Genomic DNA, 21,757 nt, shown 5'->3' with positions numbered 1-21,757 from the left:
TGCTAACTAAACATCTCAGCATTACACCTCATAAAAAAAAAAAAAAGGCAGGAATTTTGGAGTATTCTGAAGAGGGCGTCATAAGTCATAATCATACTTTTTTGTAGGGTAAATTGAGCAGAGATTCATACATCCACGGAAATGCTTGAAGTAAACCAAGGGGGAAAAAAAAACCCAGATCTATAGGCTCACATCCTCAGGTTTCAAACTCGATAAAAAGCTGAAGAGAGAGAGAGAGAGAGAGACAGAGAGAGAGAGAAGACCTTCCAATCGGAGAAAACAGAGTCATGTTTGGTGCGTTTGCAATCTTCTCTCTTCAATCTGGAGGAGACGACATAGTCTTGTCTTGTTGCTCCCATTTGCAAATCACCGACGACCGTTAAGCATTGCCGTTTAAAATAGAGCCGGTCGTAGTTTTTAAAATACCGGTTTAGACCCCACTAACAACCCTGTAATACCAGCTGGGTCCTCTCAGTTTTTTTTCCTTCCCGAAGAGTCTACACCTCCCGCTTATTTTCACCCCTCCCAAAGCACTCAATTTCATTTGTCCAAAAGTGTTTTGAATACAGCAGTGCTACAGTCACCGACCGGAGAGTCGGTGACCGGCCACCGACCGCGTGTGGAGTCCACTCCGGGCCCCGCACGAATGATTCGAGCCGCTCAATAATTTTTTTTAAAAAAAAACCGAGTGGGCCACGTTAGAAATAAGCTCAATCCGATATGTGTACGTGCTCGTTCCAAACTTTTATTTTTGAACGGCTCGGATCATCTGATTTTGGAACGGCTCGGATCGAGCACGTACACACCTCGGATTGAGCTTATTTCTCTCATGGCCCACTCAGTTTTTTTTTTAAATTATTGAGCGGCTCGGATCATTCGTGCGGGGCCCGGAGTGGACCCCACACGCAGTCTGTGGCAGGTCACCGACCCTCCCGGTCGGTGACTGTAGTGTTTCTGTTTTGAATAATCCGGATTTTAAAAGGGAATGAAAAATTCTTTTAAAATCAAGACCATTGATTATTGAGATGGACGATGAGATTGGAGAGTGGTGAAAAATGGCAGTTGGGGTAGCAAGTAGCATTGCTGTTTTTTTTCCTTTTCGGGAGTTGACTTTCATACAGTCCCCGGCACTGCACCCTCAGGTTGGGCCCAAATGCGAGCTTTTGTCAAGCACATAAAGATGATCAAAATCATTCATTTTCTAGACCATGCCGATTAGAGATTGATAGATATAATTTTAGATTCCATTTATCTTTAAACAAATAGAATGAATGGGTTCGAATTCAGTGTGTCAAAGTGATTATTTCCCAGATAAATGGACCCAAAAATCATATCTATTGATATCCAATCAGCATGTTTTTTTTGTATGAATGATAGTATTCTTGACATTGTCTAAAAACCCTCCAGCTTTGTCACGAATTGCTTTTAAAGATTTTGACAGTATTATATGCGCTCGATGATAAGCCAAACCAAACCAAACTAAATCGAGTCTTAAGTCTCAATCACTTGGGATCAGCTACATGAATCTTTTTCCTCCATTGAGCTCTGTCAAGAGCCACTTGTTCAAACAAACCTACTATATTCATATCGTTGCGCACCACAGCGTCTCATGTCAATTTAGGTCTACTCCTCCCTATAGCATTGCTACCCAAAGCTATCATATCCGCTTTCTTAACTACTGCATCTCCTGGTCTACGGTAGACATGCCCAAATCACCTTAGCCTATTTTCCCTCAATTTTTCTTCTATGGGTGCTACACCTACCATCTCACAAACCGTTTCATTTCTAATCTTGTCTCTTCTAATCTTACCACACATCCACCTCAACATTCTCATTTCTGCTACACTCATCTTATTCCCCTATTGTTTCTTAATAGGCCAACATTCTGTCCCGTAAAGCATCGCTGGTCTGATGGCAGTTCCATATAATTTTCCCTTCAATTTTATGGGTACCCTCTTGTCACACAGTACACCAGTAGCACTCCTCCACTTGAGCCACCCTTCTTGAATCCTATGGGCCACATCATCGGTAATCTCTCTATCTCTACTAATGATTGAGCCTGAGTATCTAAAATGATCACTCTTAGGTATCTCCTGATCTTGGATCCTCACTCTTTCTTCGTGCGCACTGCTAGTACTGCTAAATTTGCACACCATATACTCAGTTTTACTCCTACTTATTCGAAAATCTTTTGACTCTAATGCTTCCCTCCAAATTTCTAGTTTCGTATTCACACCTCTAATAGTTTCATTTACGAGGACAATGTCATCTGCAAACATCATACACCATAGAATATCCTTCTAAAATTGTCTAGTCAATTCATCCATAACTAAAGCAAAAAGATACAGGCTCAAGGCTGACCCTTGATACAATCCTATAGTGATTGGGAATTCACGAAACCAAAATGAATCAAATACATCATGATTGAGAAAATGAAATTGTAAACAAGAACTAAATCATTATAACGTAGAGGTACCTTCCAAAGCATTATAAACACAACAATTTAATTTAAATAAATAAAAATAAGAAACCTCAATGTGTTTCCCGCACTATAAATAACACGAAGAAGATTGAATTAAGTAGTCTGCTTCCTATATTTAGGCGATTGTTTATCGAAAACCGGATTGTTTATGGCTTGACAACGCACGATTCCAGCAGCTCCTCCAGAGCACAGCCATCTCTCACTGCCCTTGTTCATATTCCATCTCACTCTATGCATAGCAACCATCTTTGGAGGAAAAACTTCGATTTCTTCCCGAATTTCCCCTTCCTGACCCTCTCCTCTCTCAAAATCCTCCGGCTCTTCATCTCTACATACTAATGCTTGATTACTTCCCCCCTTTTTCTTACCGCTTGCCTTAGATTTTGGTGATTGTTTGCTCTTCTGCAACACCAATTCGTCCTCGGATCCAATTTCAGTTCCCGGATCATCGCCATAACACAGAGCTGAAAACGAAATTCCATACTTAGATAAACATGCTCAAGAAAAGATGCAAACAAATGAAAAAAAAACTGTGAAGCAGAATTGGATAAAGCACACCTAGAGTTTGACTATCTGATGGTTGGCCTTTCGACATTTGTTCCTTTGCTCTTCTGGCCTGGTTTGATTTAGATAAGTACCCGCGAATAGTTCTTGGGGCATTACTCCACTCATTCAATGATTTTTTCATGGGAAACGGAGTATCTGGCAACGGAGTATTTATTGTCAGAGTTGATTCTTCCTCTGTCAATGATCCACATAGGAAATGCGGTGCCCGATTTCTCCGAGGGTCTTTCTCCACCTCTCTGGCTGTCAGCTGTTCACAGAATGCAACATGGTGATAAGGTTCCTTAAACCGTTTTTGAAGCTTAATGACATTGTCTTCACAAAAATTATCTATGATAAAGTTTTGGAATATCTGGTTAAAGAAGTTGCCCCATCTTCACAAGAAGCCTATTACGAATATCATATCAAACTCACATCACGAGAACATTGCCATTTTAGATTCCAAGCAACAATCCCATGCAATGCATGTACTATTACTTTGGAAATGGAATAGTCAACCAATAAATGCAAGATAATAAAAGTGTGGCGTGGGTTTTTTTCAAATTTTTCTAGAATTTTTTTGAAGAAAAGAGGGGACACCATGTTTACTATACGTGCTTAGTATATGATATTAGATAGATTAGCTACAAATCCCACTTCAACATTCTAAGCTATCAAGCAGATCAAAAACACATTCTAAGCTATCAAGGGCATGAGTTCAGTTAAAGGAATGAGTTAATCATGGTAATCCTCATTGCACATTCATAAGATGTGAATCCTAAGCTGCCTAACAAACAATTCCACTGACATCCTAGTCCCATAGTTCAACACCATATCCAATCTCTCCCTCTACTGAAGGATAAGTAAGCCTATCTAGCAAACATATAGATGTCCCATCGTTAACGCAAGTGTTGTGGGGTAGCATACCCGTTCAGACCCAATCTCCAATGTCCATGATTCCTTATCAAAGATAAGCTCATGGACATTCTCACTACCTAACAAATTTGATCTCAGTCATCATCATTCAAAATCACAGATTCTGCATATAGTTTTACAACATATTGCACCAAAAGATAAGGCAAAAATTAATAGATAATAATGATAAAGAGAACTTGACAGAGAAAGATGTTCATGTAACCACAAGTTAGAAAACACACCTGGAAACAAAGAACAGTACCGTCTGCACTACAATATGCAACCATGCCTACAATTTAATATGAAATTTGTCAGTAACCATCTGTATAAAATATAATTCCCACGCAATTTTATTACAAAAGCTGGTAGTAATTATATATGTACTATAATAGAAGATTCCGTTCAAATCCATTACATTGCCACCGATAGACAAAGCAGTAATTATTTATTAAAGTACTATCTTTCTATTAACTTTTTCTTCCTCTGGCAACCAAATTCTCCCTAAGAGTTCGAACCAAAAAAACTGTACAAACTTATCATAAAGAAATAGATTTTATCAATCTTCCAGAAAAGGTGGTTGTTCTAAATGGGCTCTATCATCAGCAAGCATCATCAATATCTGTACAAAATACGGATAGACGGGCCTACATGCACACACACATATATGAAAAATATAGATAACACAAAAGGGGTTGGTCGCTAGAGTCAAATCCACAAGCCATTCCCTAGCAGCCAAAGCCACCCCCATATAGGAATATTTCCTACACTCACAAGCAAAGGGTGAGAGACGGAGAGGACAGAGAGAGTTTCATAGAGAGGCAGACCGACAGAGAGAATCTTTGCCACAGTTTGATTTTGGTCATTGTCAACCAAATAATAGTTGGATGCTTTGGGTTAGGTTTAATAGTTCCCATATAATCTAAGAGAAAAGAATTGGAGAAAACTCTTAACTGTTACCTATGGGATTTTGGTGGCTGGGATTAACCGATTAAGAGAGAAATAAATAGAGACGGCTGTAGAGAGAGAGAGAGAGAGAGAGAGAGAGAGAGAGAGAGAGGCAGAGGCAAAAGTCAGGAAAATGGGGAAAAGTGGCTTGAGTGGGCCACTATTTTATAAACTTGAAGTGTAGGGTCATCCCAAAAATTATGCAGGGAAGTTTTTTATTTTTTATCCAAAAAAGGAAAGCCTTGTCGTAATGGACTAAATTTTTGGGATGGTGGGAGGAATATAATCAGTAGCGATTGCAAAACATGTGCGGTGGCAGTGCCCACAGCAAACCCTCTGTCTGCCGCCACTCATAAAGATGGTTCTGGATGCCAATGTCTATGCACACAGGTTGGCTTTCGGACTACAAGCAACAATAAATGGCACTCAGCCAAAAGGGCCAGCTAATGGATGTCACTTGGGTTCACCGCTCTTGATGATACCCCAGATCACCCATTCATACTTCTCATGTGGGATGAGATTGCTTTACAAACAATTGTTCCAATCTTCCAGAAGGGCTAGCGAATTTGTACACTATTGTTGATAAATGGTAACTGCCGCAGAGACTAAAGTAAGAGCAAAGGACCCAAAGGTTAGTTCATAGTGGAGCAAGGTGGTTGTGTTGTACTGTCTGGGGCATGATGATGGTTGCTTTGATGTATGATGCAGCTTTGGGAAGGAACGAAAAGTAAGTTGTGTTGTCCAATGGCATGAATGAAAGTGGCCAACAAGACCTCTCGTCAAATTGCAATTGACTTTCTGGAATTGAAAAGGACAAACTGCTGCTACATTCATACTTTCAGTCCTAATGTTTTCAGGACTGATGTTTGACTGACGACTATTGCTATCTGTCCAAGCTGTTTGGTTGGCCCTTCATTGAGATTGCCTATGATTGGGTATGGCACAAAAGATATTCCTTGATGCTTCTGCCCCTTATAACGCAGAGGTTGTGCTGCTGTTACCGGCGCTGAAGCGGCCACGTTATCAATTTTTTGGTTTTAATGTTGACTGCAGTAGTCCTACTCTATCGTTTGTGATAACACATCTTTTCTGTACAATTTGGTATCCGGGGATGGCCCTCGCCTTCCCCTTCCACGTAGAAGAGCTCCATCCTGGAGTTTTGGCCAGGTAAGTGATGTAGGAAGATAAGAAAGAAGAACAATAGAAAGATAAACCTGACTACCAGAGAACAAGCACCTAAGGAACCCTAGTAATCCACATCTAAGGGGAAGGGGGAAAAATTAAGAATTCGGACCTAAGGAAAACTGGAACCCACAAAACAAATTTTATTCCTTCCAAGTTCCATCCCATTTCAAACATAATGCGAGTTTTTTTAGTAGGCTCTTCCGGATAAAACTATGAAATGATAAAGATGTCCATAATCCATATAAATCATATCAAACAAGATAAATACCAAATAAGAATCTGCATAAATACTAAATGACACATATATGTACTAAATAATATCATTATCTTATCCATCGTGCTCTCTATCATTTTCCCTTGGCGAGAAGTTGACTCGCAGGACTTAGATCCAAGAATTGAGCTCCTCCAATATTGTTGAATTTTTTCGTGCAGGAGATTTTTTTCCTTTTTCAACTTAATGATTGCTGAAGGAAAGAATCGATTGGAAGAAAACAACGATGGGATCAATGTTTGCTCTTATACCTTTGGGATCCGCACCTAAGGAACCCTAGAAATCAACATTTAGGAGGAAGTGAAGGCATCCACAACAATACTACGCAATAAACAGTTTTAATTTTGTCTGTAGGATAAAGATATCCTCATAAGTCATGAAAAACAAGCTCAGCAAAAAAAAGTCATGAAAACAAGACAAACACTAAATAACAACACAGATAAATGGTAAATAGCACATATATCTACCAAATAAAATCTAACCTAATCCTTGTTGTCCCCTTGTATTTTGTATGTTGTGCTACTTTTTCTATTTATTTACACAGATTCTTACCAAAGAATAAAGTGGGTAAAAACAGTGTCTTATATATAGTACTTTTTAACTCAAACAAACTCCAATAAATCGAAACGGAACCAAAGCGCGACCATGGAGACTCTATCTTTGGCGGGGGTAGCAAAAGGAAGGATAATAAGAAGAAGAAATGAGAAGGTAGTAAAATGGCTTCAAAGACCAACGGAAGTTCTTTATGTGAAGCAGCAACTCGCAAGATCGGTGGTTAAAAAAATTGGAGACAATACCAACATCACGAAATATTGTAAAACTACCTGTTAGTCGAGAAACTTGAACACTCCATATTGCAAATGATGAACAATAATAACTATGGAATCCTTGCTGTTGAGTCCCCACAAAAGGTTTTCCAGTGACAGGAACATCATATGCAGCCTTAACTAAGCTGAGAATCCTCAGTGTTCCATCATCAAAAGATACAATCACACATCTAGAAGCATCAATAATCAAACAAGTTAGAAGGGACAAAGAGCATGATAGATGTAAAGTGCATATTTTTTACTTCACACACAAAAAAAAAAAAAAACACATGTCAGAGGCTACCTCGGATCTGGCAACCAATCCATACTATATATATTCCTCTGAACCGGATTAAGGTCCCACAAAGGGCAAAATGGATCTCTGTGCACAACAAAGAACTTCTTAGTACTCAAACAAAAAGTTTTCTTTACACCTAAAGTTTTAGTTTATTAGCTCTGTGAATAGACCATGATCTCTCCAGTTCTTTGTTTCTTCTTTTTAGTTGGTGGCAAATAAACAATATCTCCATCTCCATAAACACAAATAAATATACATTACAAATACCCACTTTCAACCATTCTAGTTTGCTAATAAGAAGTAAAGTTACCAAACATTAAAAGAAACATGCAAGACAAAACAGAACTTTAGTTGGTAATCAACATAGAAAGGAACATATACCATAAGTCATGCAAAAAAACAATACGGAATTTCCAATTGGCTCAACATTGTAAATGTCCTATGCAGCAAGCCAGCAACTGTTCTAATTTCGATTTGAGAATTTATGCTGCAGGATTTCCAAAGGCTAACACACCAGCTACATGATAAAACCCCACAGTATCTCCTAAGTTCTCAATGATTCTCTTCAGGGGTTTTTACAGACTATGCTTTTCTTGTTCCGTATTTTGTAAGATCTCTATGAAGAGAGCTATACATAAATTAATTGATGTCTAAAGCTCTGCTCGGTATATCATTAATCCAAAGAAGATTAATTGGTATTTGATAGCAGACATAACTAAGTTAATAAGCCAGTTCTGACAAATTCCCATCACTCTACCAACATAAAATAATACGTTTTAATATCTCCCTTATTGCCGTCCTTCTAAATGCTAGCTTTTATCTCAAGTTCCTACCTTTTACATTGTTGATTGCTTCTACCCTTTTTAATCTTCTATGGTATTGATGCCCTTTTTAATCTTCTACTGTAAACGGTAATGCCCTTTTAATCTTCTACAGTAATGATGGGGAACAGGAGGGATCACCCTACAAGCTATTCACGTTTGATCCTGGAGGATAGTATATGTGCAATTTTTGTTTACAAGCGTATCATTTACCATATATAGTTGTTATTTAATTTCTAGGATCCATGCAGTATGAAGTATTGTTTGCATATCTTATCTTTATTTGTAGTTATCATTTGGAAGAGCCTATTTAAAAGGACTCTACAGATGGTCTTCGAAGTTAGTTTGTGAAATGAAATTTGATTTATCTTTAGTATGTTCCTTTACTTCCCCTCAACGCGGATTTGTAGGGTTTCTTAGGTGGGATTCCCAATGTTATATCCTTTTCTTGTATGATCCTCCATCACTTCTAAATGACCACTCTTATTATACCCATTTCGGATACTTGACACAAGGCTAAAGGTATGAGAACGGTCTCTGACATGATCAGTTGGACACTCACCTAACAAATGTGAATGTTTTGCTACATCCCTGTGTGCCATAGATGGAAATCAGATGAATCCCACACTTAGACACACACGTAACCCACATGAGATAGATTTAAACAATCATTCACGTGTGATATATATACCACATCTGACTTCATACTTTGAATTCCTTCTCTTTTGCAAATCTATTCTCTCATAAAACTTAGTGTAGCAATCTTCATTCAAGATTTTGTAATTACATATGAATTTAAGTGGGACCAACATCAAGGTGGGAGTACTTTTTATTTCTTGATAAATCTCCCTATTCTTGATTGGTTAAAAGTTTCTTGAAATAACAAATACGTAAAAGTTGCAATCGATTTATTTTATCTATCCATCATCTTGCATGTACATTGGATAGGTTGGCAGACTGATTCTAAACAGCGATTTGTGATTAAAATGACAAACACACTGTCAATATCTGTTTTTTCAAGTTTCAACCAATATCCAACCATAGGAATACTAGACAGAAGATATAAACATCCACAACCACAGCAAAAGATCATGAATAAGACAACAAACCATCACAGATGAAATAGAAGGAAAATATTGTAGAGTATATGGGATTATTCCAACAAAATTTGAACTATACAACAAGAACATACCGTATGTCCCAAAACTTAATGCCTTTGTGCCCAGCTGTGACTATAACATTTGCACTCTCAGAATCACTACAAGTTTCAACAAAAGAACATAGTACTGAATCGACAAGCAAAACAAACAAGTACTGTATTATACACGTTACATCACCAATTGTCTCCAAAGAAATGTATATCAAGCTATTCACCATTGCCCATCATGTGCAACCATTGTTCACACGTGGCTGAGGCAAAAAAAACTAAACTTGATTTTGGGCTAGGAAAACATAGTTCAAAAGCGCAGAATAACAACCACAGACTTCAACTTACGACTCCATGCAATCATAGTTATGACTAAGTTAAGTCATCAATTATCCCAAAACTCAAGCTGATAGGAAACGGTGGGTTCGACATGTACATAGCTACAATATATATATATATATATATAGATAGCAAAAAAAGGCTTCAAACCTTAATAACATGAGTTAGTTGTTTACCATTTCCTTTTCTCAAAAGTTCCCCACGCCAAGATATAAGCTGATTGTATTTGGTTAACACATAAACAAAAAAACCTACGTAAGCTCACCAGGAGCACCTCACACTAGTATTGTGATGGAGGAATTCATTTCATAAAAATGCCATGATATTGATTCCTGAAGAGGGAAGCCCAACAAAACTTAACTGTAATTAACCAAATCCCATGGTGTTTAGCTTTGAGTTGGCTCTAGAGTAGTCTGATTTCAAAAGGAGAAATAAGAAGTAGCTATGGTTAATCTAGAAGAGTGAACCTCTAGAGTAGCTTTGGCTCTAGTGTAGTCTGGTAAATCTTCCATATAAGAGACTTTTTGCGTGAGTAATCTAGAAGAACATCCATGGTCGAAATATGATACAACCTCAAAATTTCCTCCACAGAGGAGCATTTCTTGCATGTGTCTTTGGTACTTTTGGCTGAGAATGAACTTATATTCGAATCATCTTCATTTCTTGTCGAATAGCTTTGTAATTTGCCTTTCATTTTTAGGTGTCTGAAGGAGGAGGGCTTGTGTGATGTAAGTATAAAAAAGGCGGACCATCACAAGGGGAAGGATATAATAAAAATAACGGTAAAACTAACAAGACGTGTTATAAGAATATTTTAGGCAACTTAGAGCAGAGAAAGGCTAGGTTGTTTACAATGATTGACTTTTCTATGAATAGAGGAACGGGGCTTTTGATAGAAAAGTGGGCGGCATAGAATTAACTCACATAGAAAGGTGGAGTAAAGTACTTTAAGATAGAAGTGTAGGGAGGTGGCTATTTTACATGGTTTTGGCACTTGTACTGGATGCAGGTAATTGTTTAAGGTGTTAGACCATGTAGAATAAATTTTAAGACAAGTATAATCACCCTAAGAGCCAGTTTGTAAGCCAAACTAGTTTTGAGGGATTAAATAAGAAGGGCAAATAAGAGGAAGATATGGTAGAAGGGGAGACTAATTAAAAAGGGAAGATTATTTTATACTTCATTTTGATAGTTTGTACGGAGGGATTAAATGGGGTGTATGATGCAAAAAGGAGATACTTCCTCCGTCCCGTAATGTTTGGGTTTTTTTGGAATTCCAACCATTTAAGAAACATCATGATTACAAATTAAAAGTACTTCAATTTCCTAAAATACCCCTGATTTGTCATCTTATACAAAGCCAAAAGAATGTTTTCAAAATTTTGGCGGCAAAAGATTCCTCCAAGTTTTTTACTCAGAATTCAAAAGCAAAAGCTTTCTCAATGTTCTGGAACTTTTCAATCGTACAACTTTACAATTTGATTGTGACTTGAGGGGAAGGGCAAAATAGGAAATGAATCCAACGATACCCATAGAAAAGTCTAAATGGACAAATATTTTGGGACAACAAAAAATGGCATCATGGGACAAGAAAATGGGACGGAGGGAGTATATTACTTGCTTGCCCTTCAAAGATTTTTTAATATCCAAATTTGGGGTGGTGAGGGGTACTTTGACAATTGGGGAAGGGAGACGAACTACCCACATGGTTGGAGATGGCCGTAAATAGTCCAAATGCATATGCGTATGGTAGTGCCTACCATGCAAGCACCGAATTAGCTAGTCCCGGATTAGTTAGTACAGGCAAATAGTCTATCCAACCAAATAGTCCAACCAACAAAGAGGCTCTAAGTTAGACCCCGTCCCGCTTAACTTTTAGAAAAAGTGCACATTTTGTCCTTATTCAATTTTTTTCGCGTTTGTTAGTTTTGCGCCAAACTTTTGTGGATTATTGATATAAAAAAAAAGTGGTTATTTCCCAATATATTTGGGTAAAACCAAACCAAACTAAACAGAGCCTTATGTCCCAATCACTTGGGGTCGGCTACATGAATCTTTTTCCTCCATTGAGCTCTGTCCCGAGCCACTCAATATATTTGGGTAAAAAAAAAATTACTGTTCCAATTTGTCTCGACTATTTCCCAATATATTTGGGTAAAAGTAAAAAAAAATTACTTTTTTCCGATTCATCTCGATGAAACGAATCAATAATCCACAAAAGTTTGGCACAAAACTAACAAACGCGAAAATTTGAACAAGGGCAAAATGCGCACTTTTTCTAAAAGTAAAAAAAAAGTCATTAGAGGAACACCATCTTAGTAGTCTAAGTCTTATTATAGAAAGTTGAACTGAGCATCTTTACAAAGTTTGCAGGGCTCAGCAGTCCACTCTGAGCTTCAATGGCTCCACCGCCAGTCAGAAAATATGCACTCACAAAAAACTCGCTAGAATCATGTGTGCAGTTGGTACTAGATCCCAGAAGAGCAACCAATTTATATAAATCAATCAAAAAAAGGTATTGAAGTCATACTTCAAGCATCACCAACCTTTCAACTGGGGCCCAAGCAAGTCCTCGTATAGGAACTGTATCTGCACTGAAGCAAAGCAAAGGCCTTGTATCTGCAATTTCCAAAAGTGTAGTACAGTGTTCAACTCTTTAATTTCATGATAAGAGAAACGGCAAAGCATTGAGCATAACAACCTTTTTTCCCAAAGAGAAAAAACTCAATTGTACCATGTTTCTTTTCTAGACCAGTTAGCACAATCCAAAACCAGATTTCATGCACAAAGCATATCAATATAAGGAAGAAATCGCAAAACGAAAGTTGACAGGGAAAAAATGACGCTACCTTCAGATCTACCATTTGCAGAGAATTTCCACAAGGCAACCTGAATGTGCAGCAAGTATTCTATTAATAATACCGAGGACGAATTCAAAGGTGATACAAAATGGTAGCAGGAAGCTTGGTTAAAAGAATAAGAAATAACACCAAGCACTGCCCCAATCTAATTCACACATCTACATAGCCAATGGTAGCTTAATATTATGCCGACAGGCCACTAAAAATTTTTACTTCCTCAACTTAGGAAGGGACCACACTGCATAAAAGGTAGCTTACATGAAAATTTGTGTTGGTGGCACTACGGATGCTATAGCCTAAAGCATAACCACAGGTCCGCAACTGAATCTCTATTGTGACTCAGCAAATGATCAAGGAACTGGAAGTTTGAGTAGGGATTCATTTTCCCAAAACTTCTTTCTCATCTGTTTTTTTGATCAGCTTCTTTCTCATCCATTTGAAACAACTTTCTCGAAAGCGTGGCTTAGGAAAATGGGTTAAACTAATTTATGGCAAAGGACATTATTTCAGGGCTTGTTGGACAAGAGACTCAATATTAAGCACTAAATAGAAGAACATAAAGTTGTAAGGCTACCACTCCATCGTGACATCCAGCAAGAATAAAATCATGGGGAGCTGATGCTGACCACTCCACTGTCAGGGGGATGCTGATTGACAGACCAGTAAAAGAAAACAAGGATTCAAGTCAAATTAAAGCACGAAATAAAGCTGTTAAGCAATGCAAGCCACGACAATCAACACTATAATGAAGAAGACAATTTAGCAAGCAGAAGCTAGAACACTATAATAGGTTGAACAAAACAACCCAAAATCGAAGGAGAATGGTAATATAACTTAACCAAGGCGCTCTTCAAGGGAAGGGTGGAGAACCATGGAAAAACTCATATCTAAGCTATGGCCGTGCTATAACTATGTGTGGAAGTACCATTGGTCTTCCAATATTTGAACATGTCATCTAGAGCAGATATACTGCATTGAAATGACACAAATGCAAAGTGGAGATTCACCGACCAAATCCTTGTATAATACAAAACTTCAACAGTTATTCCACAAAATTAGTTGAATATGCTCCAACTTCATATACTGAGAGAATGACCCTCCTGAGTCCATACATCCTCCGCTAGGAACAGATGGTCTATAGTTTGGATTCTTGTTGCTTTGGCTAAACTTGGGGGAAGATTATTGTCATCAAAACGTGAAGTCAAAGCTTTGTAGAGGCCTTTTGAGTAGTTTTATTGTTTTTCGGGTTGCTTCCCCTTGGTGTCTCATTAATGAAGTATTATCAAAGTGAGTGCATCAAAGAGAGAGAGCCAGCAAGGCGAACAGATCATGCAGGGGGAGGCATCATCAAAGCCTAATAGTTCGCACAGTCGACCAAAGAAGAAAACATGCATATTTGTTCAGTTTCACCATACAATTCCACTTTGGTATACCAATTGTCGTTGCTTAGGGTGAAACTCAAACGTAAGACTGCCCGAATATAAAATCTCCAATACTAAATACTTGGGAGTGGGAGTGCATTTCATTTTGCATGAATAAATATTGCAATTCTACTAACAAAAAAAAAAGAGCTCAACTCCAAAAGTACCTCTGTCTGTCACCACTCTTCAGCTTTGAACATCTGAACACAGGCTCCAATTTCACGAAGCGAGGATCAGTTCCCTCTGTTTGACAAGCAGAATAAATAGCTTTTATTGTTTGAGGAAGAGGAACTTCCCACCTGCATTTGCAAAGAGTGAAAGTCCATGATACATTTTGATGATCAATTTAATCTATACGTAATATACAAACGCTTGAGAAGGGTCTCAACCAAGTAAGAAAATAAATCATCACTTTACTTCATGAGTTAATTCAGTTCAGTATAGTGACTAATCCAGATCCAGAGGTCGACAGGGAAGTAGACAAACAATTGGTAGCAGGGCCCAAGGTCCCCTATAATGCTCACAAACTTAGCCCCAGGAAATGACCTAGAATAAGCTAAGCAACAATGGTTACAGTGTCAAAGTTGTAATTAAAATTTAAAAAAAAAAAAAAACCTGCAGACTAGAGAATTGAAAGAGAAATCTCACACTTCTAAAGCTCCATTTCCAAGCAGAACAGCAAGATAGCCCATTCTATGATTTGATTCAGCATCGTTAACAAAAGAAGGCCGCCATTTCACATCCCATGCCACTTTTCCATTGTGAGCCAAGCACAACACAACCCTAGGCAAAGCTACATCCTTCGGTATAACACAACTAGCAGCACTACTTTCCAAGGGATCCTGTACAGAAGACTCATTTTCTGTCAATAAAGGCATATGATCAGGATCCACAAAATTCCCTTCCCTTGCCATCGCTTTCAACCTCCTCCTCTTGACTGAAGTTTCCAACACTAAATTATCAGCAACTGATCCTCGGCGGCAAGCTTTTAATGTTGTACCTGAAACCTTTTCGGCAACACACTCAGAGGTATTTTCTCTGATTGTGTCTATAGGAAGCAAGTTTGACGCATTTTCAGGAAATTGAACAGCAAGTGCTTGCACATATAATTCGTTATTGCCACTGAGATTATCTAAAGATTCAGTTACTGGCTTATTTTTGGGCCTCCCTCTTGGCTTCTTAGGTTGCACATACTCACTATTTTCATCAATATTGTCTGCAGATTCATTTACTCGATTCTTTCTGGGTCTCCCTCTTGTTCTCGATTCATTAGGTGACGTGACCTTTCCTGTTGAGCTACTCTGATTCTGCGTTGCCTTGTTTTTAGTCCGAGGTACTTCTTCCTCTTTGACACCAATGTTTAAAAGACACCATATCTGAATGACCCCTCTACCAATAAGTGGGGCACCAACCTTGTGATAAGAAGATTCAGGAGGATGAGCAGCAACGGCAATAAACTGCGAGGCCAATTATTGGGAGAAAGAGTCAGGTACCATACAACACGAGTTAGAAAGTCCAGAACAAAATGATACTTCCAAGCATAAAGCATACTTCAAAATGCCAACTGAAAGACTTCAGTATAACTTACTACAGCATATAAAACTATAAGTTAAACAACTTAGTACTATTATACGAACTATTTTCGTTAACCAAACCCAGTATTGCAATGTTTTTAAATAGAACCAGGGGGTAGAAACTTCCCTGGTGGTGGTTAATGCAATTCTGACTTTATAATAAACAAACGCCAACACTACAATCACAAGAAAAAAAAAAGAAGCTAAAAGGCAGTTACCTCACAGTTAACATGACAGTCCGACAATTCACACCACTGATGAACTCTAGGACACCAATCCAAAGCCCAAACGAGGCCTCCGACGTTCATTACAAAGTCATTGCTGCAACAAGATAGAATGAGAGACTAGCTATGTGTGTTTGAGTGTATAACTAGATATCCATAAATAGTAAAAAAGAATTAGAAGGTAGAGGCAAGTCAACTATTGGACTAGTGATCAAGGCGTGAAACTTAGGGGTTTGCTCCCTCCTAAGCTCTCGAGTTCGAAACCTCTCAAGTGCTATCAACGCCTTTGGGGCCAGTCCATACAGAGCTTTGCTCTACATGAATTGGGACCCCATAAGTGGGTGGTGGGATTGCTCCCCAGGATAAGTCGAGGTGCGCACAAGCTAGCCCGGACATCTGAGTTGTCAAAACAACAACAGGTTGGACTGCTATACAGAATTCCTAAACATATAAACTACATGGGAACTCATAAATTTCCTTTACAAAAGGAAAGAATAAGCAGAACAGCCATCAACGTATGCAGCCATATGTCACCGAATATTACAAATTTTTGTTTGCAACCCATTACGCCAAGCCCCAATGTGACACCTCGCTTTCTGGTGGCCAGCGGTACTGCAGGATAGCAGGCTCCGTCCGGACGGGAGAGGACAAGTCATGGTTTATAAGAAAAAGATCCCTCCTACTTATACAAGGCCTTTTAAAGCCATAAGGGCGGCCCAAAGCGCATAGGAACTTCACAATTAAGCGTGCTCATCCTAGGGTAATCCAGGGATGGGTGACCTACTGGGAAGTCTATGGACTTTAGGCATCCAAAGCGGACAATATTGTTTAAAGATGGAGCGGGTCATTACACCCAAGGTCACAATAGAGCAAGAGAAATTATTTGCCAAGGCCCGGCTAGAGAATTTACTATACAAAGTACATAATTGAAACTCGCCAATTTTCCTTGAGTTGGAAAGATGTGGAGTGAGAAAAGTTGGTTAACTTAAATTAAAATCAAGAGAAAACTTTGTCCGTATGGGTTTTTATTTCTCATTTTCACGCATAATTTTGTTGGGTGGGCGGAGGGGGGTTGAGATTTGAAATGAAGATGGTCAATAAGGGGGGAAAATCAAATAAATTACTACCTCCGTCCCAAAATGTTTGTCCGGTCCGCAAAACGAAGACTAAAAAATAATGCATTTCTTTCAATAAAAAACTCAAACTTCTTTCATAAATTACAAGAACTCATTGATATCTAATGAATTGTTGAAAAAAATTTGAATTTTTCTTGCAAAAATTGTATTATTTTTACATCCTCATTTTATGGACTGGACAAACATTATGGGGCGGAGTGAGTATTTATAAATCACCGTCTGGATGGCAGGAAATTTTGTAAATATTATCTATTTTGTTTAATGTAGTTACTTTAGACATAATTTAATGCGGAAACTATGGCTGGTCACATAAAGCCTATCAACTTCGGAAGCCTTGTAGTCTAGCCCATGGACCCTCCACCACGCAAGAAGAGACTATTTCGTTCAAAGGGCAGTGTCCAATTGCCCATGACATTGTTTGGGGTCCTATTTTAAGGGCAGTCTAGTCTACTGTAGGATGTTGTTCTTTATGTTTATTATGTCCTGGGAGACGGGGTAATAGGGATGTTTACTTTTGCTGGACTCTGGAATTGGTCAACGGTAATCCTACAGTCAAGGTATGGTTCATGGCTCTTTTACACGGCTTAAAATAGGTTAAGAATCTTATAAACTGGTCAAAGTTCACAGTTTCCTAATTGAAGTCTGAGTCCTACTAAAATTGGTAGTAACTAATAGATAGCATTTACCACATGTGAGCCTGTAATCTTTCTTTTCAACAAAGAACTGACTTTTTGATAGTTGTGATCATTTTCATGTGATTGTTCTTAGCCCTTGTGAGGTAAGCCCGTTCACATCTCCTCTCTCTTTCATTCTTCCCCATCCTCAAGATCTGTGAAAGGCCCAGATTAAGCTTTCGTGGCATGTAGGATACTTCAGATTATGATTTATTGAATCCCTATAATTCCTCACTTACAGCATTCACAACAGAATGAAAGAGGAAAATCAATGAATCCCGAAGACAAATATACCATAGAACCAATGAACATACCTTGGTTCCTGACATAGCATGTTCCCATTTTGTAGGCCATTCTGCATCAGTATGAAAACAAACTATCAAGGGACGAGAAGATGGTCCATGTTTCACATACAACAATTTGAGGAACCCTATAGATAGAGGGTAAACAAAAATTTGAGAATCACTTAAAAAATTCGGTTCATTATCATGTACCTTAGGAACAGTTGCAGCTGAAAATTGAGGTAGATCTATCCCACCAGTAACGTCTTTTCCCTGAGGTCTGCTTACACTTTGACGAGAAAACCGAATTGCTCTTGGTGGGTAAGTAAAGTGCCTCCATTCTCTGAAAACATTCATGGTTGTGTTTATACTTGCAACTTTAAAAAAAAAAAATTATGTGTGTATGTTATTATAGTGAACATAAGTTCTGAAATGCAGAAGGCCTCATCCATCCATCACAAGATGTTTTCCACAAGCTTAAGCGGGTAAGCTAGCTTTATACCACCATTTGTTTCATGGTATCATGGCGTATAACCTTAGCCAAGCAGCTAATAAGCAACCTGCATCAGCAAGCTAAGACGCATGAAAACTTCTAAATGCTGTTATGACTATGTCATAGTCGGACACATGTCACATTCTAGGCGAAGAGGTGAACACCTCCAACATTTCCATGAGAAGCCCATAACACGTCCAAGCGGTCCTATGACTCCTATTATCTTTTGAACTTCTAGATCCGGACACACTTTGGGTACTTGGTTGATACACGTGCCTACCGCTTCGTCACACATTGAACACATTACAAGTTTTGAGGAAAATAACTAGCGATCCAGCCATAAAGAAAAATATCTCTAAATATAAGCCTCCTTTAGATCTTAGAATTAGACAGTGTTATTTATTATTTACTTTTAATCCAAGATTCATCCGACATATGATCAAGATATAAGATCATATTTGTTGTGTGTCCTCGTTTTGTCTTGCATTTTCTGGTACCCTGTCGCATGCCATGAACGTTCTTCTTAGTCAACTAGTGAAGATCAACTTTTCACTGATTAAATACCAGCTCAACCCCTACCACCAAACTCAATTGCTCAACGTTGGTGCATTATTCTACCATTACACGTCATCGGGTGGTACAAGACATATGAACTGGGGGTTAGGGAACACAACTGGCAACACAAGCAAAAATAATGAAGAACAAAAGCATGATGTTGGCCATAAAGAAAGCATCAAATAAATCATGTCATATGTTATACGCATTTGCTTAGTTTACATAAGCTTATGAAACATCATACAGAATTGGTTACTGCGCTAATTCAATGAGCAAATTGAGTCCGACTCGTTGGTATCTGGAATGCAGATCGTAACGAGGAATAGGAACAGGAGTGTGGTATGCCACATGGAATATATTTGGTACAGTAGGGACAGGCTTCTATATCTTTCAATACTGTAATGTAATTATTCCAAGGCATAAGGTTCTCTAAAAAAGATACTTATTTGTCTAATTATTCCTGCAAAACACATTTCTATGAGCATCATGATCAATTGTCATTATGTTTTGTCTTGCTAAAGCTCTAACCTCTCTAGATTATTACAGACTTTGCAGCAATTTTGGATCACTAAATTCACGGTTTAGAAACGTAGTTGAACCACATCTCAGCACCTGTTCCATAATGAAATTTAGCTAGGGGATAATATTTTCATGTTAACATGAATCTTTGTGGTAAAGAAACTCAATCTCAGCCAAACGAACTACAATGAGTTTACATTCAAATACGTTTATCTTTGTTGCACTCAAAATTGATCTAGCGTCTACGGAGAGCTATGTTCGACCATGGTAAGTTGGACAGCCTCACGTACGTCTGCTTTTGGCATTGACTCATTCACATACCTAATCAATTAACCGTCATTATTGGTCAATAAATATTATATATCATGATAAACTTAAATGACTGATGCCACCAATAACCACAGATCATCAAACAACAGCCAAAATGACAATTAATTGAATAAATATCCCATGGCGCAACATTGGGATATAATTTTTACAAAATCATGAAAAGCTCCTACGAAATCGATGACACTACCAATAATGTTCTGTGCATTTACCTTACAAAAGTAACAAAGGACGATAAGCGCTTGATCTCATTTTCATCCAAATCATCAGACTTTGCCTGTCCGCATAACTTACATATTTTATCTACAACATTCAAGTAATTCTCAGCAGAATAATCAAATGCTGAAACTGTAATTCCGGGAGGAGTGTCATCCTTCTGGCCCTCTTCATAACCTAACAAACTCTCTTGGTCCACCGCAACCGATTGTTTCTTCTTCTTTCGTCTTTCACCAGTTTTCTTCTTTGCTTCACTCTTCATATTTTTCTTGCCCTGTCTTTTACTAACCATTTGTGCAATTGTAGCATTCAAGTCCAGCTCATCCACTCCTTCCATGTTCCTGCCAAGTCACACCACAAGACCCTCATCAATTCCTAAAATCATGCTACCCCTATAATGGATGAAATATATATGTAACATTCATATATATGCTATGCAGCATGGAGACAACACATGGATCCCAAGAAATGGGGGACACTGAAGGGGACACAGTAAACAAAATTGCTATTTTGCACACTTCCATTGTAAACACTGCACACTAAGCTACTAACCGTATTTATGATATAATTAGGGATAGCGTGCATGTTTCAACCCTTGAACACGCACACAAACACAAAAATGGTCTGTTCGATAAGGACTGTTCTCATCAAACACATATATATGGGCGGCGGGGGGGGGGGGGGTATCCATCATTTTCAACATTGCACTAATACTGTCTATTTTACCTATACTCTATTAAAGTATCATTTTTTCCTTTTATTTTATATTTTTTCCATCTTCCCCATTCCAGATTTGTGTTTGAAGCCCTAAATCCCTGTCACTCATATTTGACCCAATTCTACACAATTCCCTTGCACCCAGATTCGATACTTTCACTAAGGGCACAAATACTCCATCCAATTTCATGTTTTGAAGTCTTTGTAGGTACAAAACTCTTAAGAACTCAGAATCTCACGTAAATTTCAGCCCTTAAGTTTTCTAAACCCCTCCCATTAACAAGAACTAGATTTCATTCTCCGAACTCACCCTAGATTTTCATACCCCTAATTTTTGCTCTAAAAAAGGAAGTAGAGAGGATTAAACCTGTTATTGAAGGGAAGATGGGTCGCGACAGAAGAAACCAAGAAGCTCCGATTCAGAGATGGTACCGATTGGGGAACGGTACCGTGGAGCTTTGTTCTTGCAGAAGTAGAAGAAAACGATGGAGAGAGAGAGAGAGAGAAAAGAATCGGTTTTGTACCTACATTGGATTTCGATTTCAGTATTCTTTCTTCTTCTTCTCGGAGAAGGAGGGGGCTTTGAGGTCGTCAATTGAGGATCAATAGGGGATTTGAACTGCCCAATTGAAAGGAAAGAAAGGGGTTTATAAGGGATTTGAACTGCCCAATTAGCAAGGGTTTAAAGAACCCTACTGTTTTTGGAATTGATTCAGTGTATCCTAACCCGTGTTTATAAACTTATAAAATCCTAATTTTACTCCCCGAAGATATACTGATTCGTATTCTCTTGGTATGATTTTTACTACAGTTCGTGTTCTTCATGATTTCTTCATTATGAACGATTTCGATCTGTGAAAAAACCCTTACAAAAATCCATACTTGATTATTAATGTAGCAAGCGCTATTTAAAGACACTTCGGAGGTTGACCATGCGAGTTATGAGGCCACTTAAACTCGCCCTTTGGAAACACGACTTTTCTTCGTCCGAGAAATAAGCAACACGT

The 21,757-nt window shown here is 38.3% G+C and overlaps 2 protein-coding genes and 1 long non-coding RNA gene across 6 annotated transcripts in view; 1 reads left to right on the top strand and 2 right to left on the bottom strand.

Moving 5' to 3' along the window:
• The window catches only part of LOC131327303 (protein EFFECTOR OF TRANSCRIPTION 2-like), a 38,128-nt gene extending 37,726 nt beyond the window's left edge, over positions 1-402 (bottom strand). The window contains exon 1 of the mRNA XM_058360401.1: positions 264-402. Coding sequence (XP_058216384.1) covers positions 264-359 — 96 coding nt within the window. The 5' untranslated portion in view covers positions 360-402. The remainder of the gene's footprint in view (positions 1-263) is intronic.
• Positions 403-2,424: 2,022 nt separating this feature from the next.
• Positions 2,425-21,577, bottom strand: LOC131325816 (uncharacterized). Of its 4 annotated transcripts, XM_058358273.1 has the most exons (17): positions 21,279-21,577; positions 20,030-20,374; positions 18,137-18,266; positions 17,957-17,997; positions 15,827-15,929; positions 15,447-15,491; positions 14,683-15,041; positions 14,202-14,333; positions 13,188-13,260; positions 12,602-12,641; positions 12,299-12,371; positions 9,459-9,524; positions 7,452-7,529; positions 7,166-7,338; positions 4,183-4,229; positions 3,041-3,296; positions 2,425-2,946 (listed from the first exon to the last, which is right to left on the bottom strand). In XM_058358273.1, coding segments are annotated over exons 1-17 (2,334 nt in total). In that variant the 5' UTR covers positions 21,281-21,577; the 3' UTR covers positions 2,425-2,575. The 4 variants fall into 4 exon arrangements, with proteins under 4 accessions (XP_058214256.1, XP_058214254.1, XP_058214255.1 ...); XM_058358271.1 differs by having other exon boundaries at positions 14,683-15,491; positions 21,118-21,577; XM_058358272.1 differs by having other exon boundaries at positions 14,683-15,491; positions 21,275-21,577.
• Positions 16,268-17,119, top strand: LOC131325817 (uncharacterized). Its single transcript, XR_009199817.1, has 2 exons — positions 16,268-16,413; positions 16,691-17,119. It is a non-coding gene; the product is annotated as an uncharacterized LOC131325817 (long non-coding RNA).
• Positions 21,578-21,757: the final 180 nt, after the last annotated feature.

The sequence above is a fragment of the Rhododendron vialii genome, chromosome 5a, assembly GCF_030253575.1.
Source record: "Rhododendron vialii isolate Sample 1 chromosome 5a, ASM3025357v1".
In the NCBI taxonomy this organism is placed as follows: Eukaryota; Viridiplantae; Streptophyta; class Magnoliopsida; order Ericales; family Ericaceae; genus Rhododendron; species Rhododendron vialii.
This window is presented reverse-complemented; position numbering and strand designations above follow the sequence as displayed.